Below are 23,156 nucleotides of genomic sequence, written 5' to 3' on the forward strand. Positions count from 1 at the left end.
GCTCTTATTATTCACATAAGCACACACTCTACGGCCTATTTAGATGATTCAATTTCAATTATAGTGCATGTCTTTGTACTGTGGGTGAAGCCGGAACACCCAGAGTTTAAACCCAAAATGAGGTTCATCTTCAGGGCAAAAAGATCAGATGAGGTTTCGGAATGCTGATTTTAATTTAATACTTTCAAACAGTTATTAAGCCGAGGTTTGATTAAAGCTCATGTTTTCTGTTTCAGACAGAGGAGGTTATTAAATATGATGATGACAGTGCTGCTTAAGGACTTGCTCTTCAAACATCTTTTTGAGCTCCAGCAATTGAGCTGGATGAAGAGATCGCCTGAATTCCTTCTCCAATAGGAAATGTCATGCCTCTCGCCATCTGAGATGCTTTATTCTCTTTAAATAAACTTTTCACTTGCTTCAAAGAGTGTTTGTTTGTTTTCTCTGTTCAGTTTGCTCTTTTAGCTCAGGAGGCTTGTGGCATTTGCAGTGTAATTGTATTATGTTTCTGTATGAATAACCTTTTCTAGCAGCATAACAACGTCCACAGTAAGATGGTTCTGTTTGTTGCCATGGTGTTTCATCAGAGACTGCACAACTCCTTCACATTTACATTAGAATTACTATTTCTTTCTTATTGAAGTGGTTAGCAGTTAATTATTTTACCTGGTTGTTATTTATTGACTGCTGTGAATATCCAAGTCTTGGTGTAAATGGAGAGCGTCATTAAAAGACCATTAAACATCAAATTTGTCATTTGCAGCTCAACCAATAGCAAAAGTTTTGGGTGAGGCCACTGTTACTATGTACAGCATATACACAATACAATAAAAAATAAACCAACAGTATAAAAACAGAGAAGATTATAAAATACAAAGACATAATACAGAATGAAGTACAGTTATTTTGAACTAATGAGTTATAAGTCTGGATTTAAACAGAAAGAGAGAGTGAATGTTGCAGCTGTCAGGCGGAAGAGAATTCCAGAGTTTGGAAGCAGAGCGACTGAAAGCTCTGCTCCCTATTGTGCTGAGAACATAATATCTGAAATGTGCATGTGTTTGGAAATATGCTCGGTTAATTCTAAGTAGAGGAGACTACTAGATAAACTACAAATGTTATCCTTTAATGTGTGTGTTCAATTTGTACAGTTCATCTGGAAAGTATTCACAGTGCTTTTCCCACATTTTATAATTACAATCTAATTCTAAAATTGGTTAAATTCATTATGTTCATTAAAGAGCTCCTATGAAGCATCATAAAAAGTCATAGTTTAGTTTTGGGTTTCTCCAACAACAGGCTGGTATGCGTACAAAATCAAAAAACAATATCTCAAAAGTCAAAGTTTCATTGTTTAACCCAGTGGTCCTCAAACTTTTTTCATCAAGTACCACGTCAGATAAAAATTGTCTCTCCAAGTACCACCACAATGAGCAGTATTGAAATACAATAGCATAGTAAGCCCAGTAAAGCAGCTACAGTACTGCACACTTCAAAAACGTGGCAGATTAATTCCTATTATTAAGAATATTTATTATTGTCAGCCACTTTAAACATAAATAGTCTAAACGTCAACACGGTACTGTGCTTATATGTAAAAAAAACAAACTAAAAGAGCCAACATTTAAATTAAAATGTGTAAAACTTAAAAAGAAAAGTGCTGTACTTAAAAGTATTAACATATAGTAACCAATTCATTAACACCTGAACATGTGGCCTGGACCTCGGAAATATAGGCTAAATGTCATATAATAAATATTATTATATGTCATATTCATAAATAAATAATTTTGATACATTTTGAAATATATGTAGCATATGCACATATTTCATATTTGATTCCTCCGCGTACCTCTAGAAGGAAGCCCGGTATCACAGTTTGAGAACCACTGGTCTAACCCCTGTGTGTGTGTGTGTGTGTGTGTGTGTGTGTGTGTGTGTGTGCTTGTAAAATGTAATGTAAAACTCCATCTATTTGCCCAATGATGAAACTAAAAGCATGGTTAAAGGTTAAATGCGTATAAGCCTTTTAGCGCTTCTTAAAAATTCTGTTATTTATTAGAATTGATTTATATTCGTTTTTCAGCTCAAAATTTAATTTGACTCCAATTTTAAGTGACCGTCACATTTAGACTGTATTTCTAATTGTAAGAACGTATCACATTCATTGTTTATGACTCAACTTAGAGTTTTGATTTATATCTGATCCCATTCTTTTTAGTTGTACGTTCATTAGGGACTAAACAGCGCTTAAAGTTCCACTCTCACGGGTTGAGTTTCTTCTCACGGACACTCTGAAATTAGTCAGAGGAAGGATGCAGGGTTATCTAACAGCCAATTAGTCCGCTTTCCTCCTGCTCACTCATCCTAAAAGAGTAGTTAATTTAGTCATTTCCATACAACTTGCTAATATTAGTGATTAAATGATTAAAAGGTCTTCATGCTGCCATGCCACACTGCTCAGGACAGTCAAATGCGCCTTACAAATCTATTAAAAGGATGTCACAACATAGCAGAAGCACAGACTCCACATAATCTACTGGATATAAAAGATTTCAGGAGAATTCAGATAGTATCAACACTTTATTGGGCACAACATATAGTGCATTTGTATTAGTGGAAGAAATGCATTTTTTTGGACAGGCCAAAATTAAAAAATAGATGTGTCTAAATTAAAAAATAAAAAAATATATAGCACCTAAAATTATTTCACAATCAATTTAATAAAATTGCAGTTTTACATCAAAAGTTGATAATGGTTAAAAAAACAACTACATTTTGATGATAAAATATAAACATTTAAATGATGGCTGTTATTTCTTTCTGTTTTCAAACATTAAATACCGAATGCATCAAATTAAATAAAAAACAAATATGAAACAACACACAACATATCAGGATATAAAGCAATAAATGACTATCATATTTAGCTAAATGCTGCTCTTTTATCATTGTATTTTTTCATTTTATTTTTGTTATTTTAATAATTTTTTTTTGTCTTCATAATTAACTAACGAACTGTAGACACATTCCTGCTTGACGTTTTAGAAAATATTTTGCGCAGCAACCCAGTATATATTAAGGATCATCAAGAACAAAACACACACACGTGAACATGTTACATAGCCCCATAAATGTCCAACTTATATTTAACTGAATCATATAACGGCCTATAGCTAAATGTTGAAAATTGCTCATTTTATTTTTATAAAATAAAATGTCAAAACGTATTGATATTATTTGAGTAAAAACAATACCGACATTTAAGAATCCATATTTATTTTATTAATTCATTCATTTGATTTGTTTATTGGTGCTTATATAAGCTTTAACTTAAATCATACAACAGTACCTTGGACAGCTACAGTGCCACTCCGTGCCAAGTGCCACAGTGACAAGTCCAAAAAATTAAAGAAAGATTGACTTTCTATGGTACAAGTCGACATCACAACAAGCCATAACCGTCCTTCTGGTGGTATAGCCGACATTAAATTACAAAACAAGCCATCTGGGCTTTGGATTCATTCATTAATTCATTTTCTTTTCGGCTTAGTCCCTTTATTAATCCGGGGTTGCCACAGCGTAATGAACCGCCAACTTATCCAGCTCGTTTTTACGCAGCAAATGCCCTTCTAGCCGCAACCCATCTCTGGGTAGCATGCACACACACTCATTCACAAACATACACTATGGACAATTTAGCCTACCCAATTCACCTGTACCGCATGTCTTTGAACTGTGAGGGAAACCGGAGCATTCGGAGGAAACCCACGGGAACACAGGGAGAACATGCAAACTCCACACAGAAACGCCAACTGACCCAGCCGAGGCTCAAACCAGCAACCTTCTTGATGTGAGGTGACAGCACTACCTAATGCGCCACTGCGTCTCCGGGCTTTGAATTAAAAAGTGCAATTTATTTTCTCGTTGTTCAAGAGTCTGCAAGTTTGTATTCCATGGATATACTGTAGGATGTTGTGAATTGTGATCTTTGTCTTTTTTTTGATGTGCAACAGAAAAAAAAAAAGTCTTTCAGCAGAGCATGTGGTCGGTGGTAAAGTTCTCACCTGGATCAGAGCGAGGTTTTGTGCTAACAGCGCTGCATGCAATAAACTCACGCTCAGTCAAAGCAAAGTAAAGGTCCCATTGATAGTAGGATATCAATAAAATTAATCAAGCTCTAGCCATCAATAAAACAATAGGCTATTTTATTATCTTAAGATTTGACAGAAAATATTCACACATAATCTGTTGGCATAGTTCAGTACGGTCGTCTAACTGTGCTGAGAATTACGGGCCGGGAACAGTTTGTAATCGTGCTGCGCCATTCCAGGCTCAGTTCAGAAACAACTGTACTGAAGTGTTCTTTGAATGCTTTGGCACGATTGTGGAAGAGCGGCTTTAGACATTTGAACAACCGGTTTCCTAGCTAATCTTCTTCTCACATTATAAAGTCTGTTGTTTTTGTGCCTGACAATTCTCGTGGTCTTACCTTGTGAAATTCCATAACAGTTCTCAGGGTCTAATATTTTATAGAGACTTCCTTACAGCATCATGCTTTAAATCATTTTTACTATAAAACAGTGCACACAGATATACAGCTTCCAATAAGTAACAACTTAATTTGAATACAACCATTAATGCATGTGCTTCTTAACACCCCCATACAAACTTTACATCTAAGGAGGGTTTAGATACTGCATTTCACCCACACCATCAGCAACACAAAGACATATTATTTAGTTTTTCTCAAAGGTATTCTTGTGCAATCATCATGCAATACTCATTCAAGGTGCTCAGGGCTTGTTTTGGTCCCATAAGGGTCTTGGAACATTTTCTTAACTGCTCCACCAGTACAGATGTAAACATCAGCTCCAGTATTTTTTTCTTTTACCCAGTTCAAAACACTGCAGTAAAAAGACATCATCTTAGCTCTTTTCACATCTGTTTATCTCAGTTTGAATCATATTGAGTTGCTTTTGGACTTAAAGTAGTTTTAGTTTTTAAAGAATTAAAGTAGTTCCCATGTTGAGTGAAACATTATGCATATATATATATATATATATATATATATATATATATATATATATATAGTTTTAGTTTTAGTTTATATATATATATATATATATATAGTTTTAGTCTTTTAGTTTTTAAAGAATTAAAGTAGTTCCCATGTTGAGTGAAACATTATGCATATATATATATATATATATATATATATATATATATATATATATATATATATATATATATATATATATATATATATATATATATATATATATATATATTCTAGAGAACATTTTGAAATGATGATGATTATTAATATTAATATTATTATTATTATTATTATTATTATTATTATTATTATTAGAAGTCCAAAAGCATGTTCTGTCTCTACTTCAGAAATGAAAAGACAGACCGTCTGTAGCTCTAGGATTCACTCCTGTCTGCTACAAAGCCAGAATATGTGGACAACTGGAGAGAAAATGAAAACATAATGGACTGTGTATTGTTTTACATGAAAAGAAATGAAATTTATATGTTGAGTTTTGCTGTTTACTGGCTGTAAGCTATGTATATTTACATTTTTACTGGCCTCTTTATTAGATAGACTACATCTCTACACTGTTCTCTGTAATATAAATTCCTGATCAGACGTGTCAGAATTTGCTGTGTTGACAAAATTGAATTCAACTCCAAATCAAAAAAGTTGAGACAGTATGGAAGAAGCTAAAAACGTACTAATTTTCAAATTAACTTTGACTTGTATTTCATTGCAGAAAAAATAAATAAATTATATATATATATATATATATATATATATATATATATATATATATATATATATATATATATATATATATATATATATATGTTTAGATGTGTGACTGCCACTCATATTTAAATGTTGTAGTGTAAGTAAACTAACTCCTCATTCTGCTGTAACATTCAGCAGTGACTAATGCCGAGTTCAGACTGCATGATTTTCAAAGTAGTCGTGTCACAGATGTTTTCACACACTGCATGAATATCTGGGCTAGCGTTTCGTCGCTGCTTTGTTTACACTGCAAGATGGATTGGCGACAGGGACATTCACATTGCATGACTTTACTATAGGAAGAATCGCAGACAACTTCGTCCAAACTACGTGTCACAGCCAAAAACACGTAGTATATCTTTTGTTATGAACTACATAATGAGAAAGAAGCCTTTAATGGGGTATAAAATGTACATATTTGCTCACCTGGGTTTAAAGGGAATTAGCCATTTCTCTTCAACGTTGATAATAAACTAATTTCTTTCTGTATAAAATGTCAAACAGACACGGTTGCTCCTGAGTCCTGTCAAACCTCCACTATTTTTTCCTTCATTTCGTGGGTCCAAATAAACCGAAAAAGAGCGCTTTTAACTTCTCCCCCAGCCTCCCGCTGGCCTGCAGCAGGTATACACAGACGCACACACAAGTGAAAGCTGCTCTCTCATTTGCTGTAGGCGATGGCTGATGTTATTTTCAGTCAAACTCAATTCACACGCCGTGATTTGAATCGCCGTCAGCTCCAGATATTTAGCATGCTAAATATCTCACAAGCATCGGCGATTCTTTCAGATCGCGTCTTTGATAGTTCATACTGTGTGATTGTCACTCAAGTGCACGAGCATCGATTTGCCTGTGATTTCAGGCATTTGTCAGCGATTTCTCAAAACCTGTCGACGAGCCAAAATCGGGCTAAAATCACGCAGTCTGAACTAGGCATAAGAAGGAAGCTTGAACAGAGTGTGAACTATAATCAGCTGGGATTTTGTCAGACAGTGCATAATGCCACTGAGCAGGTTTTATGAACTGCATGATTATTTGTACTCTGTTATTTACAATTCAGCCTCAGAACAGGGGTCTGTTCTTTGTACATACTGTAGATTACCCATTTAGCTGGAATTGGTTATTGACAATTTGACACAATCCAGTATAGTATTGTTCTTCATAATTATTCTGAGAGCTGTTGGTATAACAACAGGTCTATCAATCCTACCTGGGAGCAGGCTTATTTTATATAATTCACCTACACTCTGACATAAAGGTACAAATAACAAGAGTCATGGTATTTCAAACAGGCTGCCAAAATCAGCAAAATTACATTTGCAATACTTCCTAAAAAGTGCTGTATGCTAAATACCTTAAATAGGGTTTTACCTTAAGATTTAAAAATAATAATAATAATAATAAATAAATAAATCTTTAGCTGAGTAGAAATGCCAAAGTCTGTTCTAAATTCTGATTGGGCTACATTTGCCCACACTAAGCTCCATCCCTGTTTTTGAAAATCAGCAAGCTGAAAGTAATACTTCACATTATCAACATGCAAAACCATAATGCAAAGAGTCATTTCCCAGCATCATGGCACAAATAGATTCATCAGCCAAACAAGCACCCCCTTCCTCCATGGGCTTCAGCTACACCTAGCCCTTATGTTAATGCGTCACATCGTAGATCATTTAAGGGAGGTATGAAGAGCAGACCCAAGTAAGGTCAGGTTGTGGAGTAATTCTTGACTTTCCAAAAAAACAAACCCCACTTCTCTAGACCCACCTTTGGCAATGATATATAAAGATATGCTACTGAGTTTTAACTAAAGCATCTGAAATGATGCATAGGTCAACACTAATCTTCAAAGAGAGACATTGAGTATGCGCAACTGTTCCCCTCAGCCTGAGCACGCTTACATCATCAATGATGCGACTGTTTAACAGACAATAGAGGCAATCGCTCCATATAATGGAGATTGCTTTAGTTATAAAGTTTTGTATTATTTAAGTTGTTTGGGATGCAGAAACACACTGTAAAATTTATTGCTGATAGATCCAGCACATTTAGTGCTCATAGATGTTTATAAAAGTCTTAGTGCTGCATGTATTAGGAGGTTTGCTGAAGGTGCAGCTGACGTGCAGTAGGGGTTTGTATCTTTAATAAACTATGACAGTCCGTGTTCATTGAAAAGTAAGAATGATTAATAAATCCATATGAAACGGTCCCTAAATTCACATTGGGTCTTCAGTTTTGCCCTCAGGCATGCTTTGCACTCACACTACGAGCATACTGCACTAAAGCCCAACCTTAACCGCCCTCTGTCACACCTCTTCTAACAAGGCCAGGGCCGGCCAATTAATCCAAGCCTGGGCCCGATTCGGAGCACTCACACTTGTCAAACCTGCCTGGGCAGAGTTGGAATAGCTTAGTGTGAGTACACCCTAAGAGTCTACCATATAAATAACAATTTTTGATTACCTTAATCTGACTAAAGTCATTATCAAACTAAACAGAAATTAAATTAAATAATGTGGGGTAATCCTATTTTAGTCGCATCATTGAAGTGCAGTACAGACATGTAAACACCTCAATCAAATTATTACCATTATGCCACATTTTGCGAAGAGATGCACACATGGCAGTTGTCAGGCATTTGATGACAAACAAATGAGTTTGGCTTCAAGCGAGAGAGCACAAACAGTAGTACGAGCACATGGTGAGAGTGGGAAATGACTGTTGAGAATTCTCAAACCAGTATGCAGTACCTCAGAGTTTGTCATGGGGGTAAAATTGAATGGTAATGTGATGACATTAATCATACTACTGTAAGTAATATAAAAAAGTAACATGGAAGGATCATTCAAAAAGCAACTGATGTAAACAATTTTATTATTGTCTTATTCAGATTAAGGCAATTAATTATATTGCTGATGTCCATGTAAACATAGCCAGTGTTGAGTATGTGCAGGGCACACGAATATCAGTGAGATTATACAGAAAGTGTTGCCACGACCTTCCCACTATCCATGCCACTATCTATTTTCCTATATAAAAAACTTAGGAAGGCTTCAATCCCAGTCAATGCCTCAGACCATAATTTCTCTGATCAATTGTCATCCTTCCGTGGTTGTTTTTTTTTTTTTTTTTGCCAAGAAAGCCAAGTTGAACAGATGGACAGTGCCATGGACAGCACCCCTCTCTACACTATATACATTTTTTATGTATGTAGAAAGTGAAATGCCAAAATATCTGCCATGACTTAATAAAGAGGTGCAAATCTGTGCCAAACTTTTCTTCTACTGCTTGTCTCACTTGCATAACCCATAATAGACACTGAAGGGCTGTCCAATTAACAATCAACAATTACTTTAGCTTGATTACTGTCTTTATACTATATATCCACAGTCTTAAAAGAATCCTAAATCTCAAAAGAATACCAAGCAGACTGCTTTACCAGTCTGGTCTAGAAAGCAGAAATTCATTCAGTGAGACATAATTAAACTTGACACAAGAGTCAAAAATCACACTTATCAGACTTATCTTCTAGGGGAGGTGCTCTATAAGGAAGGGCAGATACCAGTACTCTTTAGCCCCTTTCACACAGTGATACCGGTAAATATCTGGAAAATTTCTGGAACGACTTTACCGGTATATTCAAAAAAGTGCTGTTCACACAGGCGAGGACGTTACAGAAATTTTCCGGAAAAGAGCATTCACACATCCATTCCAAAATACCGGTAAATTCTGACATCATTCACCACAAATGAGCTTTAAACGGCTGAGCTTGTATTTGTAAACATTTGACTAAATTACAAACTCTGTGGATGATCAATATTGTAAACAACTTTCGCAGGATCACTTTCGCATGTCGAGATGTTCATAATATGTGCGTGTGCAGGCGCTCACAGATTGTTTCACAGGCACACGCAAAGCTTGAAGGTAAACAAACAACGGCTTATCATAAGCATCTCATCAATAATTTTTTACACAGTTGGCATTAAGAAGAACATATAAACGTTATCTGACTAACTTCTAGCAGCTAAATGTGTCTGGAAAAATATTCATAAACCGCACGGATGTAAATACGTCTGTCTGTTGTGATCTGTTCATGCTGCCATGCCACACTGCTCAGGACAGTCAAATGTGCCTTAAAAATCTATTAAAAGGATGTCACAACATAGCAGAAGCACAGACTCCAAATAATCTACTGGATATAAAAGATTTCAGGAGAATTCAGATAGTATCAACACTTTATTGGGCACAACATATAGTGCATTTGTATTAGTGGAAGAAATGCATTTTTTTGGACAGGCCAAAATTAAAAATAGATGTGTATAAATTAAAAAAATAAAATAAAATATAGCACTTAAAATTATTTCACAATCAATTTAATAAAATTGCAGTTTTACATCAAAAGTTGATAATGGTTAAAAAAACAACTACATTTTGATGATAAAATATAAACATTTAAATGATGGCTGTTATTTCTTTCTGTTTTCAAACATTAAATACCAAATGCATCAAATTAAATAAAAAACAAATATGAAACAACACACAACATATCAGGATATAAAGCAATAAATGACTATCATATTTAGCTAAATGCTGCTCTTTTATCATTGTATTTTTTCATTTTATTTTTGTTATTTTAATAATTTTTTTTTGTCTTCATAATTAACTAACGTAATGAACTGTAGACACATTCCTGCTTGACGTTTTAGAAAATATTTTGCGCAGCAACCCAGTATATATTAAGGATCACCAAGAACAAAACACACACACGTGAACATGTTACATAGCCCCATAAATGTCCAACTTATATTTAACTGAATCATATAACGGCCTATAGCTAAATGTTGAAAATTGCTCATTTTATTTTTATAAAATAAAATGTCAAAACGTATTGATATTATTTGAGTAAAAACAATACCGACATTTAAGAATCCATATTTATTTTATTAATTCATTCATTTGATTTGTTTATTGGTCCTTATATAAGCTATAACTTAAATCATACAACAGTACCTTGGACAGCTACAGTGCCACTCCGTGCCAAGTGCCACAGTGCCAAGTCCAAAAAATTAAAGAAAGATTGACTTTCTATGGTACAAGTCAACATCACGACAAGCCATAACCGTCCTTCTGGTGGTATAGCCGACATTCAATTACAAAACAAGCCATCTGGGCTTTGGATTCATTCATTAATTCATTTTCTTTTCGGCTTAGTCCCTTTATTAATCCGGGACTAAGAAGAACATATAAATGTTATCTGACTAACTTCTAGCAGCTAAATGTGTCTGGAAAAATATTCATAAACCGCACGGATGTAAATACGTCTGTCTGTTGTGATTGGCTAAAGCAGACGTCTCACGTCAGCACGTTCTAGACGTGCACGCGCTTATTCCGGTAATCTTCCTTCTGCATTCACACAGCGCAGCATTCTAGCAAATTGCCGGTAATGTTACAACTTCTCTTTCCGGAAAATAGCCAGAACGAATTTACCGGTATTTTCAAAAAGGACCTGTTCACACATACAACCTTTCCGGTCTGTATGTGTGAAAAGGTCTGTATGTGTGAAAGGGGCTTTTGACTTCTTGTACTGTTAAGTATTCTCTTCATAAATTCCATTTAGTGAGATTAAATTTCTGTATATTTCTCAGAGACTACAACTGAATCGTTGCATAGGCCTGATTATAAGGTAAACACAGTGGTGGCTTTCAATAAGGTAGTGTGGCTAGCCAGGTGTTCATAGAATACTTAAAGACTTCATTGTTTATGGTCCTTGATATCTTCTACGGAAGATGCAAGATTATTATCTTTATTGAATGGACAGAACAATGATTGGCCCATGTATTCTTTCCTGGCCTCTCTCAAGAGATGCTGACTCCAAGTGCTGCAATGCAAGTAAACGTATCCTTGATTGTCAAGTAGTTTACATGGGGAGAAAATACTAGGTTTCTTTCTTCGAGAAAATACTCCTTTTGTAAAAAATGCAATGGGGTATATGCACTGTCAGCCAGACCCTGGTCTTCTGGGTAATTGTGATCCACATATGCCCCACGTTTAAGGTATATGATTTCTTTAAAAAAACAGCTAATTTAAGTGTCTGGCTGAGATACGATATAAAGTGGACATAAAACAAACAAAAAGCACTGCATTAAATTATATTTTTACAGTAAAACATCACAATGTCCTTTTCTGCTATATCTGAATATATATTCTGTGCAATTTTTTTTTTACAGATATCTAGTCTTTAAACACAAATAAAGAAAAAAAACAAGTAGCGTTAGTCATGTTATCTGCCAGACATGTTAAACCACAGTATTACTTTCTAATGATGGCTTCATCTTTTCCCCCCTTTTAGCTTTTCTGATCAAGTTGTTAGATTTATTAATGTAATGAATCATCTAATTTCATTAATTGTCTCAGGGCATTGTTCATTAAGCAGATGTAATATTCATTATTTGGATTCTTATAGTGACAATCCTACCTGTCCATTCTTGTATGCTGGGCTCATGGGTGGTGCGTTGTTATGTTATGGGGCCTGGCTCATCCAATAGTATGATCCTGCACAACTGGAGTAGCTGCACTCTCGGCTCATCTCGGCTCTTCACTGTTAAAAGCAAACTGGTCTAGAGACTGCTGCTGCTGAAGAGCTACAGTACAAGAAAAAGTTTGATACATGAACATGAACGGTGGTTTGCAGTCAGAGTAGACATCGTTTGCACTGCTCCTAGCTTAACGTTAACTTACGGCCGTTTCGTCTTCATGTGTTGCTGTACTCTACTGGTTTTAACGAAATGTACCCAGTTTTTTTTTAATTTAGCGCCAACGTTGCGCTTTTTATTAAGAACTTTTCATCTCTTGCGTTTCTCTTAACAAATGGTTATGCCGCTGTTGGTGTCGAATGATAATTACGTCATCATTAACCTGCAGTGCAGACTGCATTCTGCTCATGGGTCTGAGAGAAACAAATACAAAAAAAGAGTAGAGCAGCTACGGTAAAATAATGACTAAAAGAGTGAGATATTGTAAAATAAATTAATTAATTAAAAAAGTGCGACTGCTGAAAGTGCACTACAAGCAGCTAAAGACACCGGCCCTCGCAGCATATATATGCCCGCCTGGAATTCTCCCGGTACTCACGATAAACCTGCAGGAGAATATGGTGAGAATGTCAGACAGTCAGTGCTTTTGAAAGAATTCGGACTTAAAGCCCTCCAGTGACCAAACCTTTTACCCAGATATCAATTGATCCACTTGAATGATGGAAGCTAATTTAATTAATTAATATGAGTGTTATTTTAAACACTGCATGACGTTAAACTAGGGAGAGATCTTTACGTGATTACATGGTTAAACTGACGCACTTCGGTGAAGATAACATTTAATAAAAACAGGCACGAGTTTGGAAAGAAAGCGACAACTTCTTGCTCAAATGTCACAATTGGCCAATGTGATATTTGAGCAAGACGTTGGAAGATGTTTGTAAAAAAAGAAAATAATTCCTCTGTGCAGCATTGACGATTGACGAACACTTGATGGTGACATTGTGCCATCTTCAGTGAACCGCTCGAGATGTAAAACATGCACTCATCAGATACAGCAGCACTCATCTACATCATTATTACATTAAAAAGTTATGCTGAACCACATTGTAGCCGAAATGAAAATCTTTTTCCTTATTTGAGCAAATTGAGTGGAAAAAAGTTTGGAACTTACCTAGTCAATAATGTCTCACCAATAAATTAAGAAGTGACAAAAACTATTACATTTAATTTATCCAGTCAAAGAAGTTGTTAAGAAATTTGTTAGAGACATGGAATCTACTTGCACTTTTTGTGAATTAGAGGAGAAATCGATAAAACATCTATTTTTTGAATGCACATACCCAAATGTTTTGGTTTGATATTGAATATCTTATATTTAAACTTACAAAATTAAAAATTCAGTTTTCTTGTAAAGATTTTTTGATCTACAACAATAATAACAAAACTTTGAAGCAATTTTTTTTAATTTAATGATAATATATGGGAAGTTCCATGTACACAAACAAAAATGGTCCAATGATAAGCCTAAAAGACACAAAAAATAAAAAAAGCTTTAAGAATGTATCCAATTTTTTGTAATTTCTATATCCCCTGTAATTTTATTTAAAAAAATTTATATATATATATATATATATATATATATATATATATATATATATATATATATATATATATATATACTGATTAGTTGCTTTGATGTAAAAAAAGTAAACATTGTATTCCTCATTTTTGTATACTATTGTTCTTGTTATGCAATAAAAAAACACTCATCTACATCATGCGAACATCCCAATTGCCCAAATCTTACATATGTGTAATGTTTAACATGAAATGTTTTGCAATGAATACAAATGTCATTTATTGTTATTTGTAAATGTCACAAAGTACACAGAGAGGCTAAAAACCCACCCATGCCCCCCTTTTAATACTGATGGATGGAGTAGCATTTTAAATCAGATTTGTGTTAATATAATAGCAAGCAGCTGTATGGATTAATACATTTGAAGCTATAAAATATTTACATGTGTGATTTGTATGCTATTTGTACAATGTAGAACAAATTTGATAGAAGAAACAAACATAAAACACACACACACATTGAAAGAAACAAGGAGACTATTTAATAAATTGTTCATTTTTTTAATGTTCATTTCATTTGAAAAATATAAACTCTAAAATAATTTCAGCTGTTTTGTTCTAAAAAGTCACAAAACTTGATTAAAAATGTATCAGTGTTACACTCTCTACAATTAATATGTAGCATTGTTTAACCTTCAAGAATTTCCCCAGACGTGCTTTCACAATATATTTCATCTGTTTTTTTGTACCCCCAAAAATATAAGTTAAAAATCTTATACTTACAAGGTTAAAAGAAACTGATTCTGAAAATACCATAAACTATCTGTATAGATTTATGTATTTTTTTCCATAATGTTTTTTCCAAAAAAGTAAGAAAAATGACAGGACGATGAGAATAATGACAATAATTAGTTGGAATCAACATGATATTGGGTTGTTCATTACACCGTATGACACATTTTTTTCAATCCACACCTCAAGCTTCATTTTCCGTCCAAAGCATGTACCACACTGTTGATTTTTTTATATTTTTTTCTCCTTTTTTATACAAATGACACAACTTGTAATATGACATTCAATGACTAGACATCACGTAAATAATGCACAAATAAAATAAAAAGTGATCTGAATTACATGAGACAATCTTAAACCTAAAGGAATTTTATGTATTATTGCAATTCAGGTTTAAGCCACTTAGGTACAGTAAATAATTTGCAGGTCAACCGACCTGGAAGTACATGAGGTTTACACATGTTGATATTTCATGTTTTCCATAAGCACGTGAGAAAGCAAATGAAAACATGTTTTGAAAGCTAATTATTAGGCTTATTTGAAGGAATAGTTCAGCCAAAAATAAATAAATGTACATTTACTCCCCATGATGTGGTTCAAACCTTTATGAGTTTCTTCTTTCTGGATAAATATTATGAAAAAATGTTTAAAGCATTCTTCGAAATATTTTAATTGATGTTCAGCAGAAGAAAGAAACTAAAACTGATGTGGAGTCAATGATGACAGATTTTTTTTCTGGGTGAACTCCATGTTTGGATAATGAAGCATGAACATAGTTTGTGAAAGCAGACAACTGAAATGTGATAACAGATATTAAACAGCAGGATCAACGTTGATAGCATTAACCATCATTAAAAAGTTAATCATTAAAATAGTTAAATAGTACAATATATTATGTCACAGTTGTTTTCTCTCATTATAACAGAAGTGTGTAGTTTCATGTACACTAAAAAAGATCAACAATAAAATTTCATGCCGTGCAAATAAAAATACAAATAAAAAAATGTAAAAGCTATTATTATTATTATTATTATTATTATTCTTTACATAATGCCTACCATTTCAAAAAGAGGTAGAGCAGCAAAAAATAGAGGAAAAAATAGTGGCATGTTAAGTGAATTTGGTAAAGACTTGTATTATATTAGATGGACAATGGAGGGAATACTCGTTGGAAAGCAGCTACAGCATTTCTCTACAGTGAAACAATGAACTGAATTGCATAGTAGTTTAAGGATGACAACTTGCAAACCGAAGTGATTAATTGAGTGGAAGACGAGTGAGGAGTTCAGATGCAAAAACCTCTAAGTGCCGTCTAAATTAGTCTTCTAAATGATTTCTCAGGCTCCTGTGTGTAGGTTTAGTAATTTCACTTGTAAAACAAACACTATCATTGTCTTCCAGGTAAAATAACTGAACAGAAGCATAGGAGGCTGAGAAACATTTAGAGGAAAATAATCCGACGGCAGCTGTTTCTCAGCCTTTCTTTAGTCTTCACAGAAGGGTTCTGTGTTGGGGAACAGGCTTTACAAAACGTCCCTTGGCAAATGGCTTTCTGCAGATGGGAAGAGTTGGAGCGTTAGATGGACGTCTCGGACCCTCGACTCCTCCAGAAGAAGCCATTGTTGTCATCTGGGTCCATTTCAATTTTAATCTGAGGCACATTTAACGGCAGTCTCTCTGAACTGGAAAAAATAAATCAAATCAAATCAATTTCTGAATAATTGAAATTCACTAGTTTTTTTCCCCCAAACAATTTCAATTCAGATCTCTAAATGCATTATTTGTATACTGTAAAAAAATCTGCATTCCACATAATTCATTCATGTTGTTCCTTCATGCAAGTTAACTTGATCGCTTTTACAAATGTAAGTGGATTGAACTAGAAAACAAATGAAGTTGTCCCAAAAACCTTAAGAGCAGTGTTGTTTCAACTGGTTTAAATAAGTAGTTTAGAAAAGCTGCAAAAGATATTTTTTGACTGTACGTGATAATAGAGGTGATGTTACTGTATGTACTGTAACCATAAAGCCCAGACAAATTTCTTGCTAGAAATAAAAAGTGCAAATCCACTTTCTACACGCTCAGAAATCAAGATCCATGAGCTGTCACTGAGGTGGTACCTTTTCAAAAGGTACACATTTGTACCTAAAGGTCCATATTGATACCTTAAGTGCACATATTAGTACCCAAAAAGTACAAAAGTGTTCCTTTAAAAAATGTAGGTACTAATATTTACTTTTAAAGAACCAATATGGACCCTTTAAGTACAAACGTGTACTTTTTGAAAAGGTACCACCCCAGTGACAGGTCGCGTACCTTTATTTCTGAGAGTGTACAGTTGAAGACAAAATGATTAGCCCCTCCTTATTTTATTTACAATTATTTTTCACATTTTTTATTTTTAAAGATGACATCTAATAGTATTTGCTGTTATATGTTTCTTCTGGATAAAATCTTGTTTGAATAAAAGTCTTTTAATACTTCCATTTAAGATATTTATGTATTTTTTTTATGATTGGCGACAGAACAAGCCACTATTGTAAAAATGACTTGCCGAATTATCTAAGTACTTAGTTAGCCTTTAAATTGCTAAATACTAGCATCCTGTAAAATTTTCCGTACTTTCATTATGACAAAGATAAAAAAAAAATAAAAAAATAAAAAATGGTTGATAATAAAATAACTCTGTAGTTTGAGTAACAATTCACACTATTTACTACTGGCATAATATTGGCCTATTATTAAGATATTAATGGTTTGTTAGCACTTATGAAAGTATAATCTTATCTTACATCCTTATTACCTAATAGCTTAACCCACATTGTAAAAATGATTTGAACAGCATATGTTTTTAGTTCACTGTAACTGATTAAACTAAGTTAATTATGTTCTAAATTAATTTTATAAGCTATGAAAACTGTTAACTCAGTTTAACATACCATAAGTTCAATGCACTCATTGGGTTAATTTGATTCAGCTCAAAAATGTACAGTGCAGCTATTACTTTATTAACTATTAATTAGCAGCTAAATAGTAGTTAATTCAACTAAAAGTCTTAGTTATTGGTATGTTAATAGCATGATTGATACAAAAAAATAAGTTGAGACTGAAATTAGTTACAAACGATTAGTGTTGAAAAACCTTCTTAGTTAAACATCAAATGGGAAATATTTGAAAAACCCAGAAGGGATAATAATTATGTCTTAAACTGTGTAAACAAATATAAAACTTACTGGATAAAATTTTGATGCCACACAGAGGTACACTTAAAAAATGACGTTTGCAGTTTGTTTAAACTACTAAAGTACTAAAACACACTGTGTGTGTGTGTGTGTGTGTGTGTGTGTGTGTGTGTGTATACATATATATATATATATATATATATATATATATAACATATATATATATATATATATATATATATATATATATATATATATATATATATATATATATATTTATATATATATATATATATATATATATTTTTTTTTTTTTAATTATGTTTTTTTTTTTGTAATATTTAGCTTAAATTTAATTGTAATGTCTTTCATTTTCTAGCATGTTTTGGTCACTAAAATAATATTTTAATAAAAAATATCTGTTATATAAATAGTTTTGTTTAAATGCACCAAAACACATTGCCTATATTCACTGAGAAATGGATAAAAATACATACATGCATACATACATACATACATACATACATATATATATATATATATATATATATATATATATATATATATATTTTTTTTTTTTTTTTTTTTTTTTTTTTTTTTAAATGTGTGTACTCAATTATGCTGAGCACTGTATTTCATAAAAAAATGTAATTCACTTTCTAAGTATCGTCAGTGTTATCCTTCCACTATTACATCACTGCTGCTTCATAACAGTTTAAGATGCGCACCTTGACATTGGACTGGACTGAAAGTAGTGGCGCTTTTCAGCACGATGAATATCGGTCCAGGATTGAAGCGGACTTTTCTCCTGTAAGAAGGACACGGTCCATTATTATCAACACATGAACTGAACACCACCATCATGCATACATGCCATTTAGATGAAAAGCACCAGCAGATGCATGCAACGAACACCAAAACAGAACCACTGAAGAATAAATAAAACATGCAAGGATTTTATTTCCCGTGTGTGATGGGATTTAATGGAATTGTTTAAATTAGCATTTACATTAGTAGGTCATTAAGACTAATACAACTACAAATTAAGATACAGGATTTAGTAGGAAAGAAAACAGGATAAGTCAACGAAAAAGATTTAGTGAATAGAAAAGGACTGATGTTTACCGGCCTTGGTAATAATCCTCTTTAAAAATAAAGAATATTCAAAAGTATTAAAAAGATCCCTAAATTTACATTAGCAAGAAACAATAGTGGCACAAGCAAGGTGTAAAAGTAAACCAGAAGTCAAAAGTAAAACAAAAAGATTAGGACAGGGCAGGAAGAGGTAATGAAGCTGTCAGTTGACAAACGCCAGGGGCATTGTGCGACAGGAGCAAAGTGTCATTGTGCACCGCATACATAAGAAAGAGAAAGCAAACACTCATGCTGAATCATTAAAGAGCTGCAGGTCGAGCTGAGGCCCCGGGTAACGGCTACTCACTGTCAGAGGCCTTATCTCCTAAAAAAGGCTCCTGCTCCATCATGTCCATTGGGATTTTAATGCTGGGGACATTCTCATTGTAAGGATAGTCAGACTGCACAGGGAGAAACAGTCAAAAAGAGCTTTACAATCTGTGCCTGTATACAACAACATACTTCCCCCAAAGATTCATTTAAAGCATTAAACTAAACTAAACAATCTGGAAATTGCTATTACAGTAGGTTGTTTTTTTCATGTTCTGCTAAGGCTTTCGCGCTTCTGTAATCTTATTGTTTTGTTCCTGAAATATTTTCCAGTGGTGGACAGTAACTACTGAGAGCATTTTTACTTCACTAATGTAAGAACTCATTAGAGTATTTTTATTTACTTCACTACAGTCCAAAACATAATATTATACATTAATACTCTATTAAATTTCCTGAAGAAAGCTGAATTAAAAGTTATTTTGAAGGGGAGAAACTGTCACCTGCTCACAGAGGAGATAGTGAGTTTGTTGAATGTTGAATGTTATAGATTACCCTCTTTAATTAGTTCACAAATTGCACTGAACAAATAGTTTGTAAATTGAACTGATATGTTCATGAGTCAACAGCTCATTGATGCAAATGATGAATTCAGAGTCTCCAGTAAATGATTCACTTATTTTACAAATTGATTTGAATGGGCTTAAATGTGAATGTCATTTCACGTTTGCACATTTGAATAATCCGTATCGTTATCAGAGCTTAACAAGTTTTACAATTTTCATTTTCCTTGCAAAATAATCATGCATCAGTAAGTTATTTTACATGCATTACTTAGTTTTATTAAATGAGGTAAGTTATTGATTTTTTAAAATTAAAATCAATAACTTTTGTACTTTGAATAATATTAAAATTGAAGACTTTATACTTCTACTGGAGTCATTTTTTATTAGGCTATCTGTACTTTTAGTCAAGAACCTGATTTCTGTACTGTCCTGTACTGTCCAGATTTGTTGTTGTTCAAACACAAAATAAAAAACATTGTATAAAAATAAAATTGTATAAATAAATAAATGAATGTCATTAGAACATACGGTCCATAATTTATATATAATAATGCATCAAAATAAATAAATATTTGTAACATTTTTTTCGAATAATTAATCACCCTTATATTCCCATGTGTAAACAGCTTGTAACATATCTTCAAAAAAGAAAACCTTCCACATTTTATGTCTGATGAAACATTTTGGAAACTGAGATTCATGTATTATCTGAAAGTTGAAAAAACAAGCTATCCATTCAGTCATATTTTGTTAGGATAAGACCAGTGCTTAATTTGAGGAAATGTCCGGGAAATGTCAAATATTTGTGTTTTGCTTTTAATTACTTATTTTAATTTATTTTATTTGAATTGATATTTCAATTGAACTATTGCGCGGTGAAGACCTGCATATGTGTATGTGTGTGTGTGTGTGTGTGTGTGTGTGTGTGTGTGTGTGTGTGTGTGTGTGTGTGTGTGTGTGTGTGTGTGTGTGTGTGTGTGTGTGTGTGTGTGTGTGTGAGCGAGCATGTAAGAGTGAGAGAATGTGAATGAGTCTGAGTGAAAAACAGCGAGCAAAGCTATGTTGAGTGTACACATAAAGGTAGTCACTTTCTACCAATCAGCTTTCTTATGTTTACAATCACTCTCATTGGTTGGTGATTGTTTTTACGCGCAGTGAGCAGCAAAAATAAATAATGGCATAGTCATTGATTCATTTTCTTTTCGGCTTAGTCCCTAAATGAATCTTGGGTCACCATGGCGGAATGAACCACCAACCTTTTAGCATATATACGCAGCAGATGCCCTTCCAGCTGCAACCCATCGCTAAGTAACTCCCAAACACACTCATTCAAACATATACACTTTGGACAATCTAGCTTACCCAATTCACCTATAGCAAATGTCTTTACAGTTGTGGGGGAAACCAGTGCACCTGGAGGAAACCCACAGGAACACGGGGAGAACATGCAAACTCCACACAGAAATGCCAACTGACCCAGCCAAGGCTCGAATCAGCAACCTTCTTGCTGTGAGGCGACAGCACTACCCACTGCATCACAGTGCTGCCATGAAGGCATAATGGCCTAACTATACTAATATTTGTACTTTCAAAATTCCAGAGGCAATCAAGCAATATATATATGTTTTTTTTTTTTTTTTGTTTTTTTTAAAATAATAAACCTGATCAAGAGGAGATAAAACTGCACCCCTGGATCAGGATATTGTGAGAAAGAAGCAAAGTGAGTCAGGTCAGCCAGGAAACATGACGGAAAAAGTAACTCTTCTTGAAGATTAGACAAAATGAGTCATGTTTGTTTGGCACATAATAGTGAAGTGAACTGAATGTCAGTGGTGTTAGTAAACTGAATAGTGATGTTTCATATGATTTATGTTTGTAGCTACATGTTTGTTTGTTTGTTTGTTTGTTTTCCATGGCTGGCCCATAACGTTATATTGCACAAAATAATTAATTTTCTGTATTTCTTCCGGATATTATTCATTTACAAATTAAGCACTGGATACGACAATATTTGCCTGAGATATAACTATTTGAAAATCTGAAAAGAAAAACTAAACAAAAACATAAATCAAATTAAGTTCCTAGCAAAGCACAATGAAACGTTTTGATTATTTACAACAGCACATTTACAAAATATCTACATTGAACTTTACTTCATCGATCCTTACTTATTATTCTAATGACGTTTGGGATTAAAGAAAATCCATAATTTTCCCTAAAATTTGCCAAAAAATAGTAGATTTTTTTGGTCCATGGTCACAAATTTACGTAAATGCTATATGTTATAATCAACTGTGTAAAATCAATCATCCGTCAGCATGTGGTGGATTGCAGAGCTTGTGCAAACATCAACATCACTATGAACAGATGCTTTCTTCACTCTGTCATTTTTTTTGTTTTTGTTTTTTTGTGCACTTATTTGGATAGAAAAGAATGTCAGCAGCACATATTTGCATATCGTTCTAAACAACCTTCTGAATTATTCATATAACCTTTTAAAGCCAAGTAATGAACACATTTTCCAAAGTATAAAGTGTTAAAACTAATGCAAAAACAAAAGCTTTTTCGGGGCACTCACATCTTCCATGTCGCTGTCAATGCTCCCTTGCTTCTTCTTTTTCTTTTTTTTCTCATCTTCCTTCTTTTTCTTGTCCTTCTCGGGTATGACGTCATCCAGGAAGCTGAGGTCATGCTGAGAGAAAATATAGTCCAGCGCCTTCCTCACAGCTACCAGAGCCAAGATCTGACCAATGACAACAGCAATTGATGACCTTTTAGTTGGCACATACAATACAACAGATGTGAATTGCAGAGATATTGCACCTCAGTGTCTGTAGATGTTATTGCTGACTGATAATGTATGTAGGCTTATGACGGTGTCAAATGTTCATGATGTGAATAATTGTTAAAGTTTTCATCATGATATATGGTATTATATTTATTTAATCTTCAAAAAAAGGTACTTTAACAGGTACTGTATAATAACCAAAAAAAAATACTAATCGCATAGCTTTTTTGTGCATACATGTTCAGAGTAAACAAATGTTTTAAACAAATTAAATTGCAAAATGTATTATAGAGTACAATAGGTAACAATTTACAATAAAATCTAAATGGCAAATGTTAGTGAGAGGATTGAAATCAACAGTGAGATTTACTGTTTATTACAGTTACAATGTTAATAATTATGTGCCGTGTAGAACTTAAATCAAACTTATCAACACATACACAAAATGTGCATATACTGTCATGATTGCCATCGATCTATGTTGGGAAA

General features: G+C 33.6%; 3 protein-coding genes across 24 annotated transcripts in view; 1 reads left to right on the forward strand and 2 right to left on the reverse strand.

Moving 5' to 3' along the window:
- gc (GC vitamin D binding protein) overlaps positions 1–425 on the forward strand; it is a 45,668-nt gene extending 45,243 nt beyond the window's left edge. Inside the window, 1 exon segment of the mRNA NM_001002568.2 lies at positions 237–425. Coding sequence (NP_001002568.2) covers positions 237–278 — 42 coding nt within the window. The 3' untranslated portion in view covers positions 279–425.
- npffr2a (neuropeptide FF receptor 2a) overlaps positions 1–12,400 on the reverse strand; it is a 230,925-nt gene extending 218,525 nt beyond the window's left edge. Inside the window, exon 1 of the mRNA XM_073950539.1 lies at positions 12,297–12,400. The gene's annotated coding sequence lies outside the window, so the exon portion shown is untranslated. The remainder of the gene's footprint in view (positions 1–12,296) is intronic.
- A 2,075-nt stretch (positions 12,401–14,475) lies between these two features.
- slc4a4a (solute carrier family 4 member 4a) overlaps positions 14,476–23,156 on the reverse strand; it is a 129,541-nt gene continuing 120,860 nt past the window's right edge. For 11 of the 22 annotated variants that reach the window (XM_073950848.1, XM_073950846.1, XM_073950839.1 and 8 more), the window contains 3 exons: positions 22,458–22,622; positions 18,638–18,717; positions 14,476–16,409 (listed from right to left, as the gene is read on the reverse strand). In XM_073950848.1, the coding sequence (XP_073806949.1) occupies positions 16,304–16,409; positions 18,638–18,717; positions 22,458–22,622 (351 nt within the window). In that variant the 3' untranslated portion in view covers positions 14,476–16,303. 22 annotated transcript variants of the gene reach the window in all.

The sequence above is a fragment of the Danio rerio genome, chromosome 5, assembly GCF_049306965.1.
Source record: "Danio rerio strain Tuebingen ecotype United States chromosome 5, GRCz12tu, whole genome shotgun sequence".
Lineage (NCBI taxonomy): Eukaryota > Metazoa > Chordata > Actinopteri > Cypriniformes > Danionidae > Danio > Danio rerio.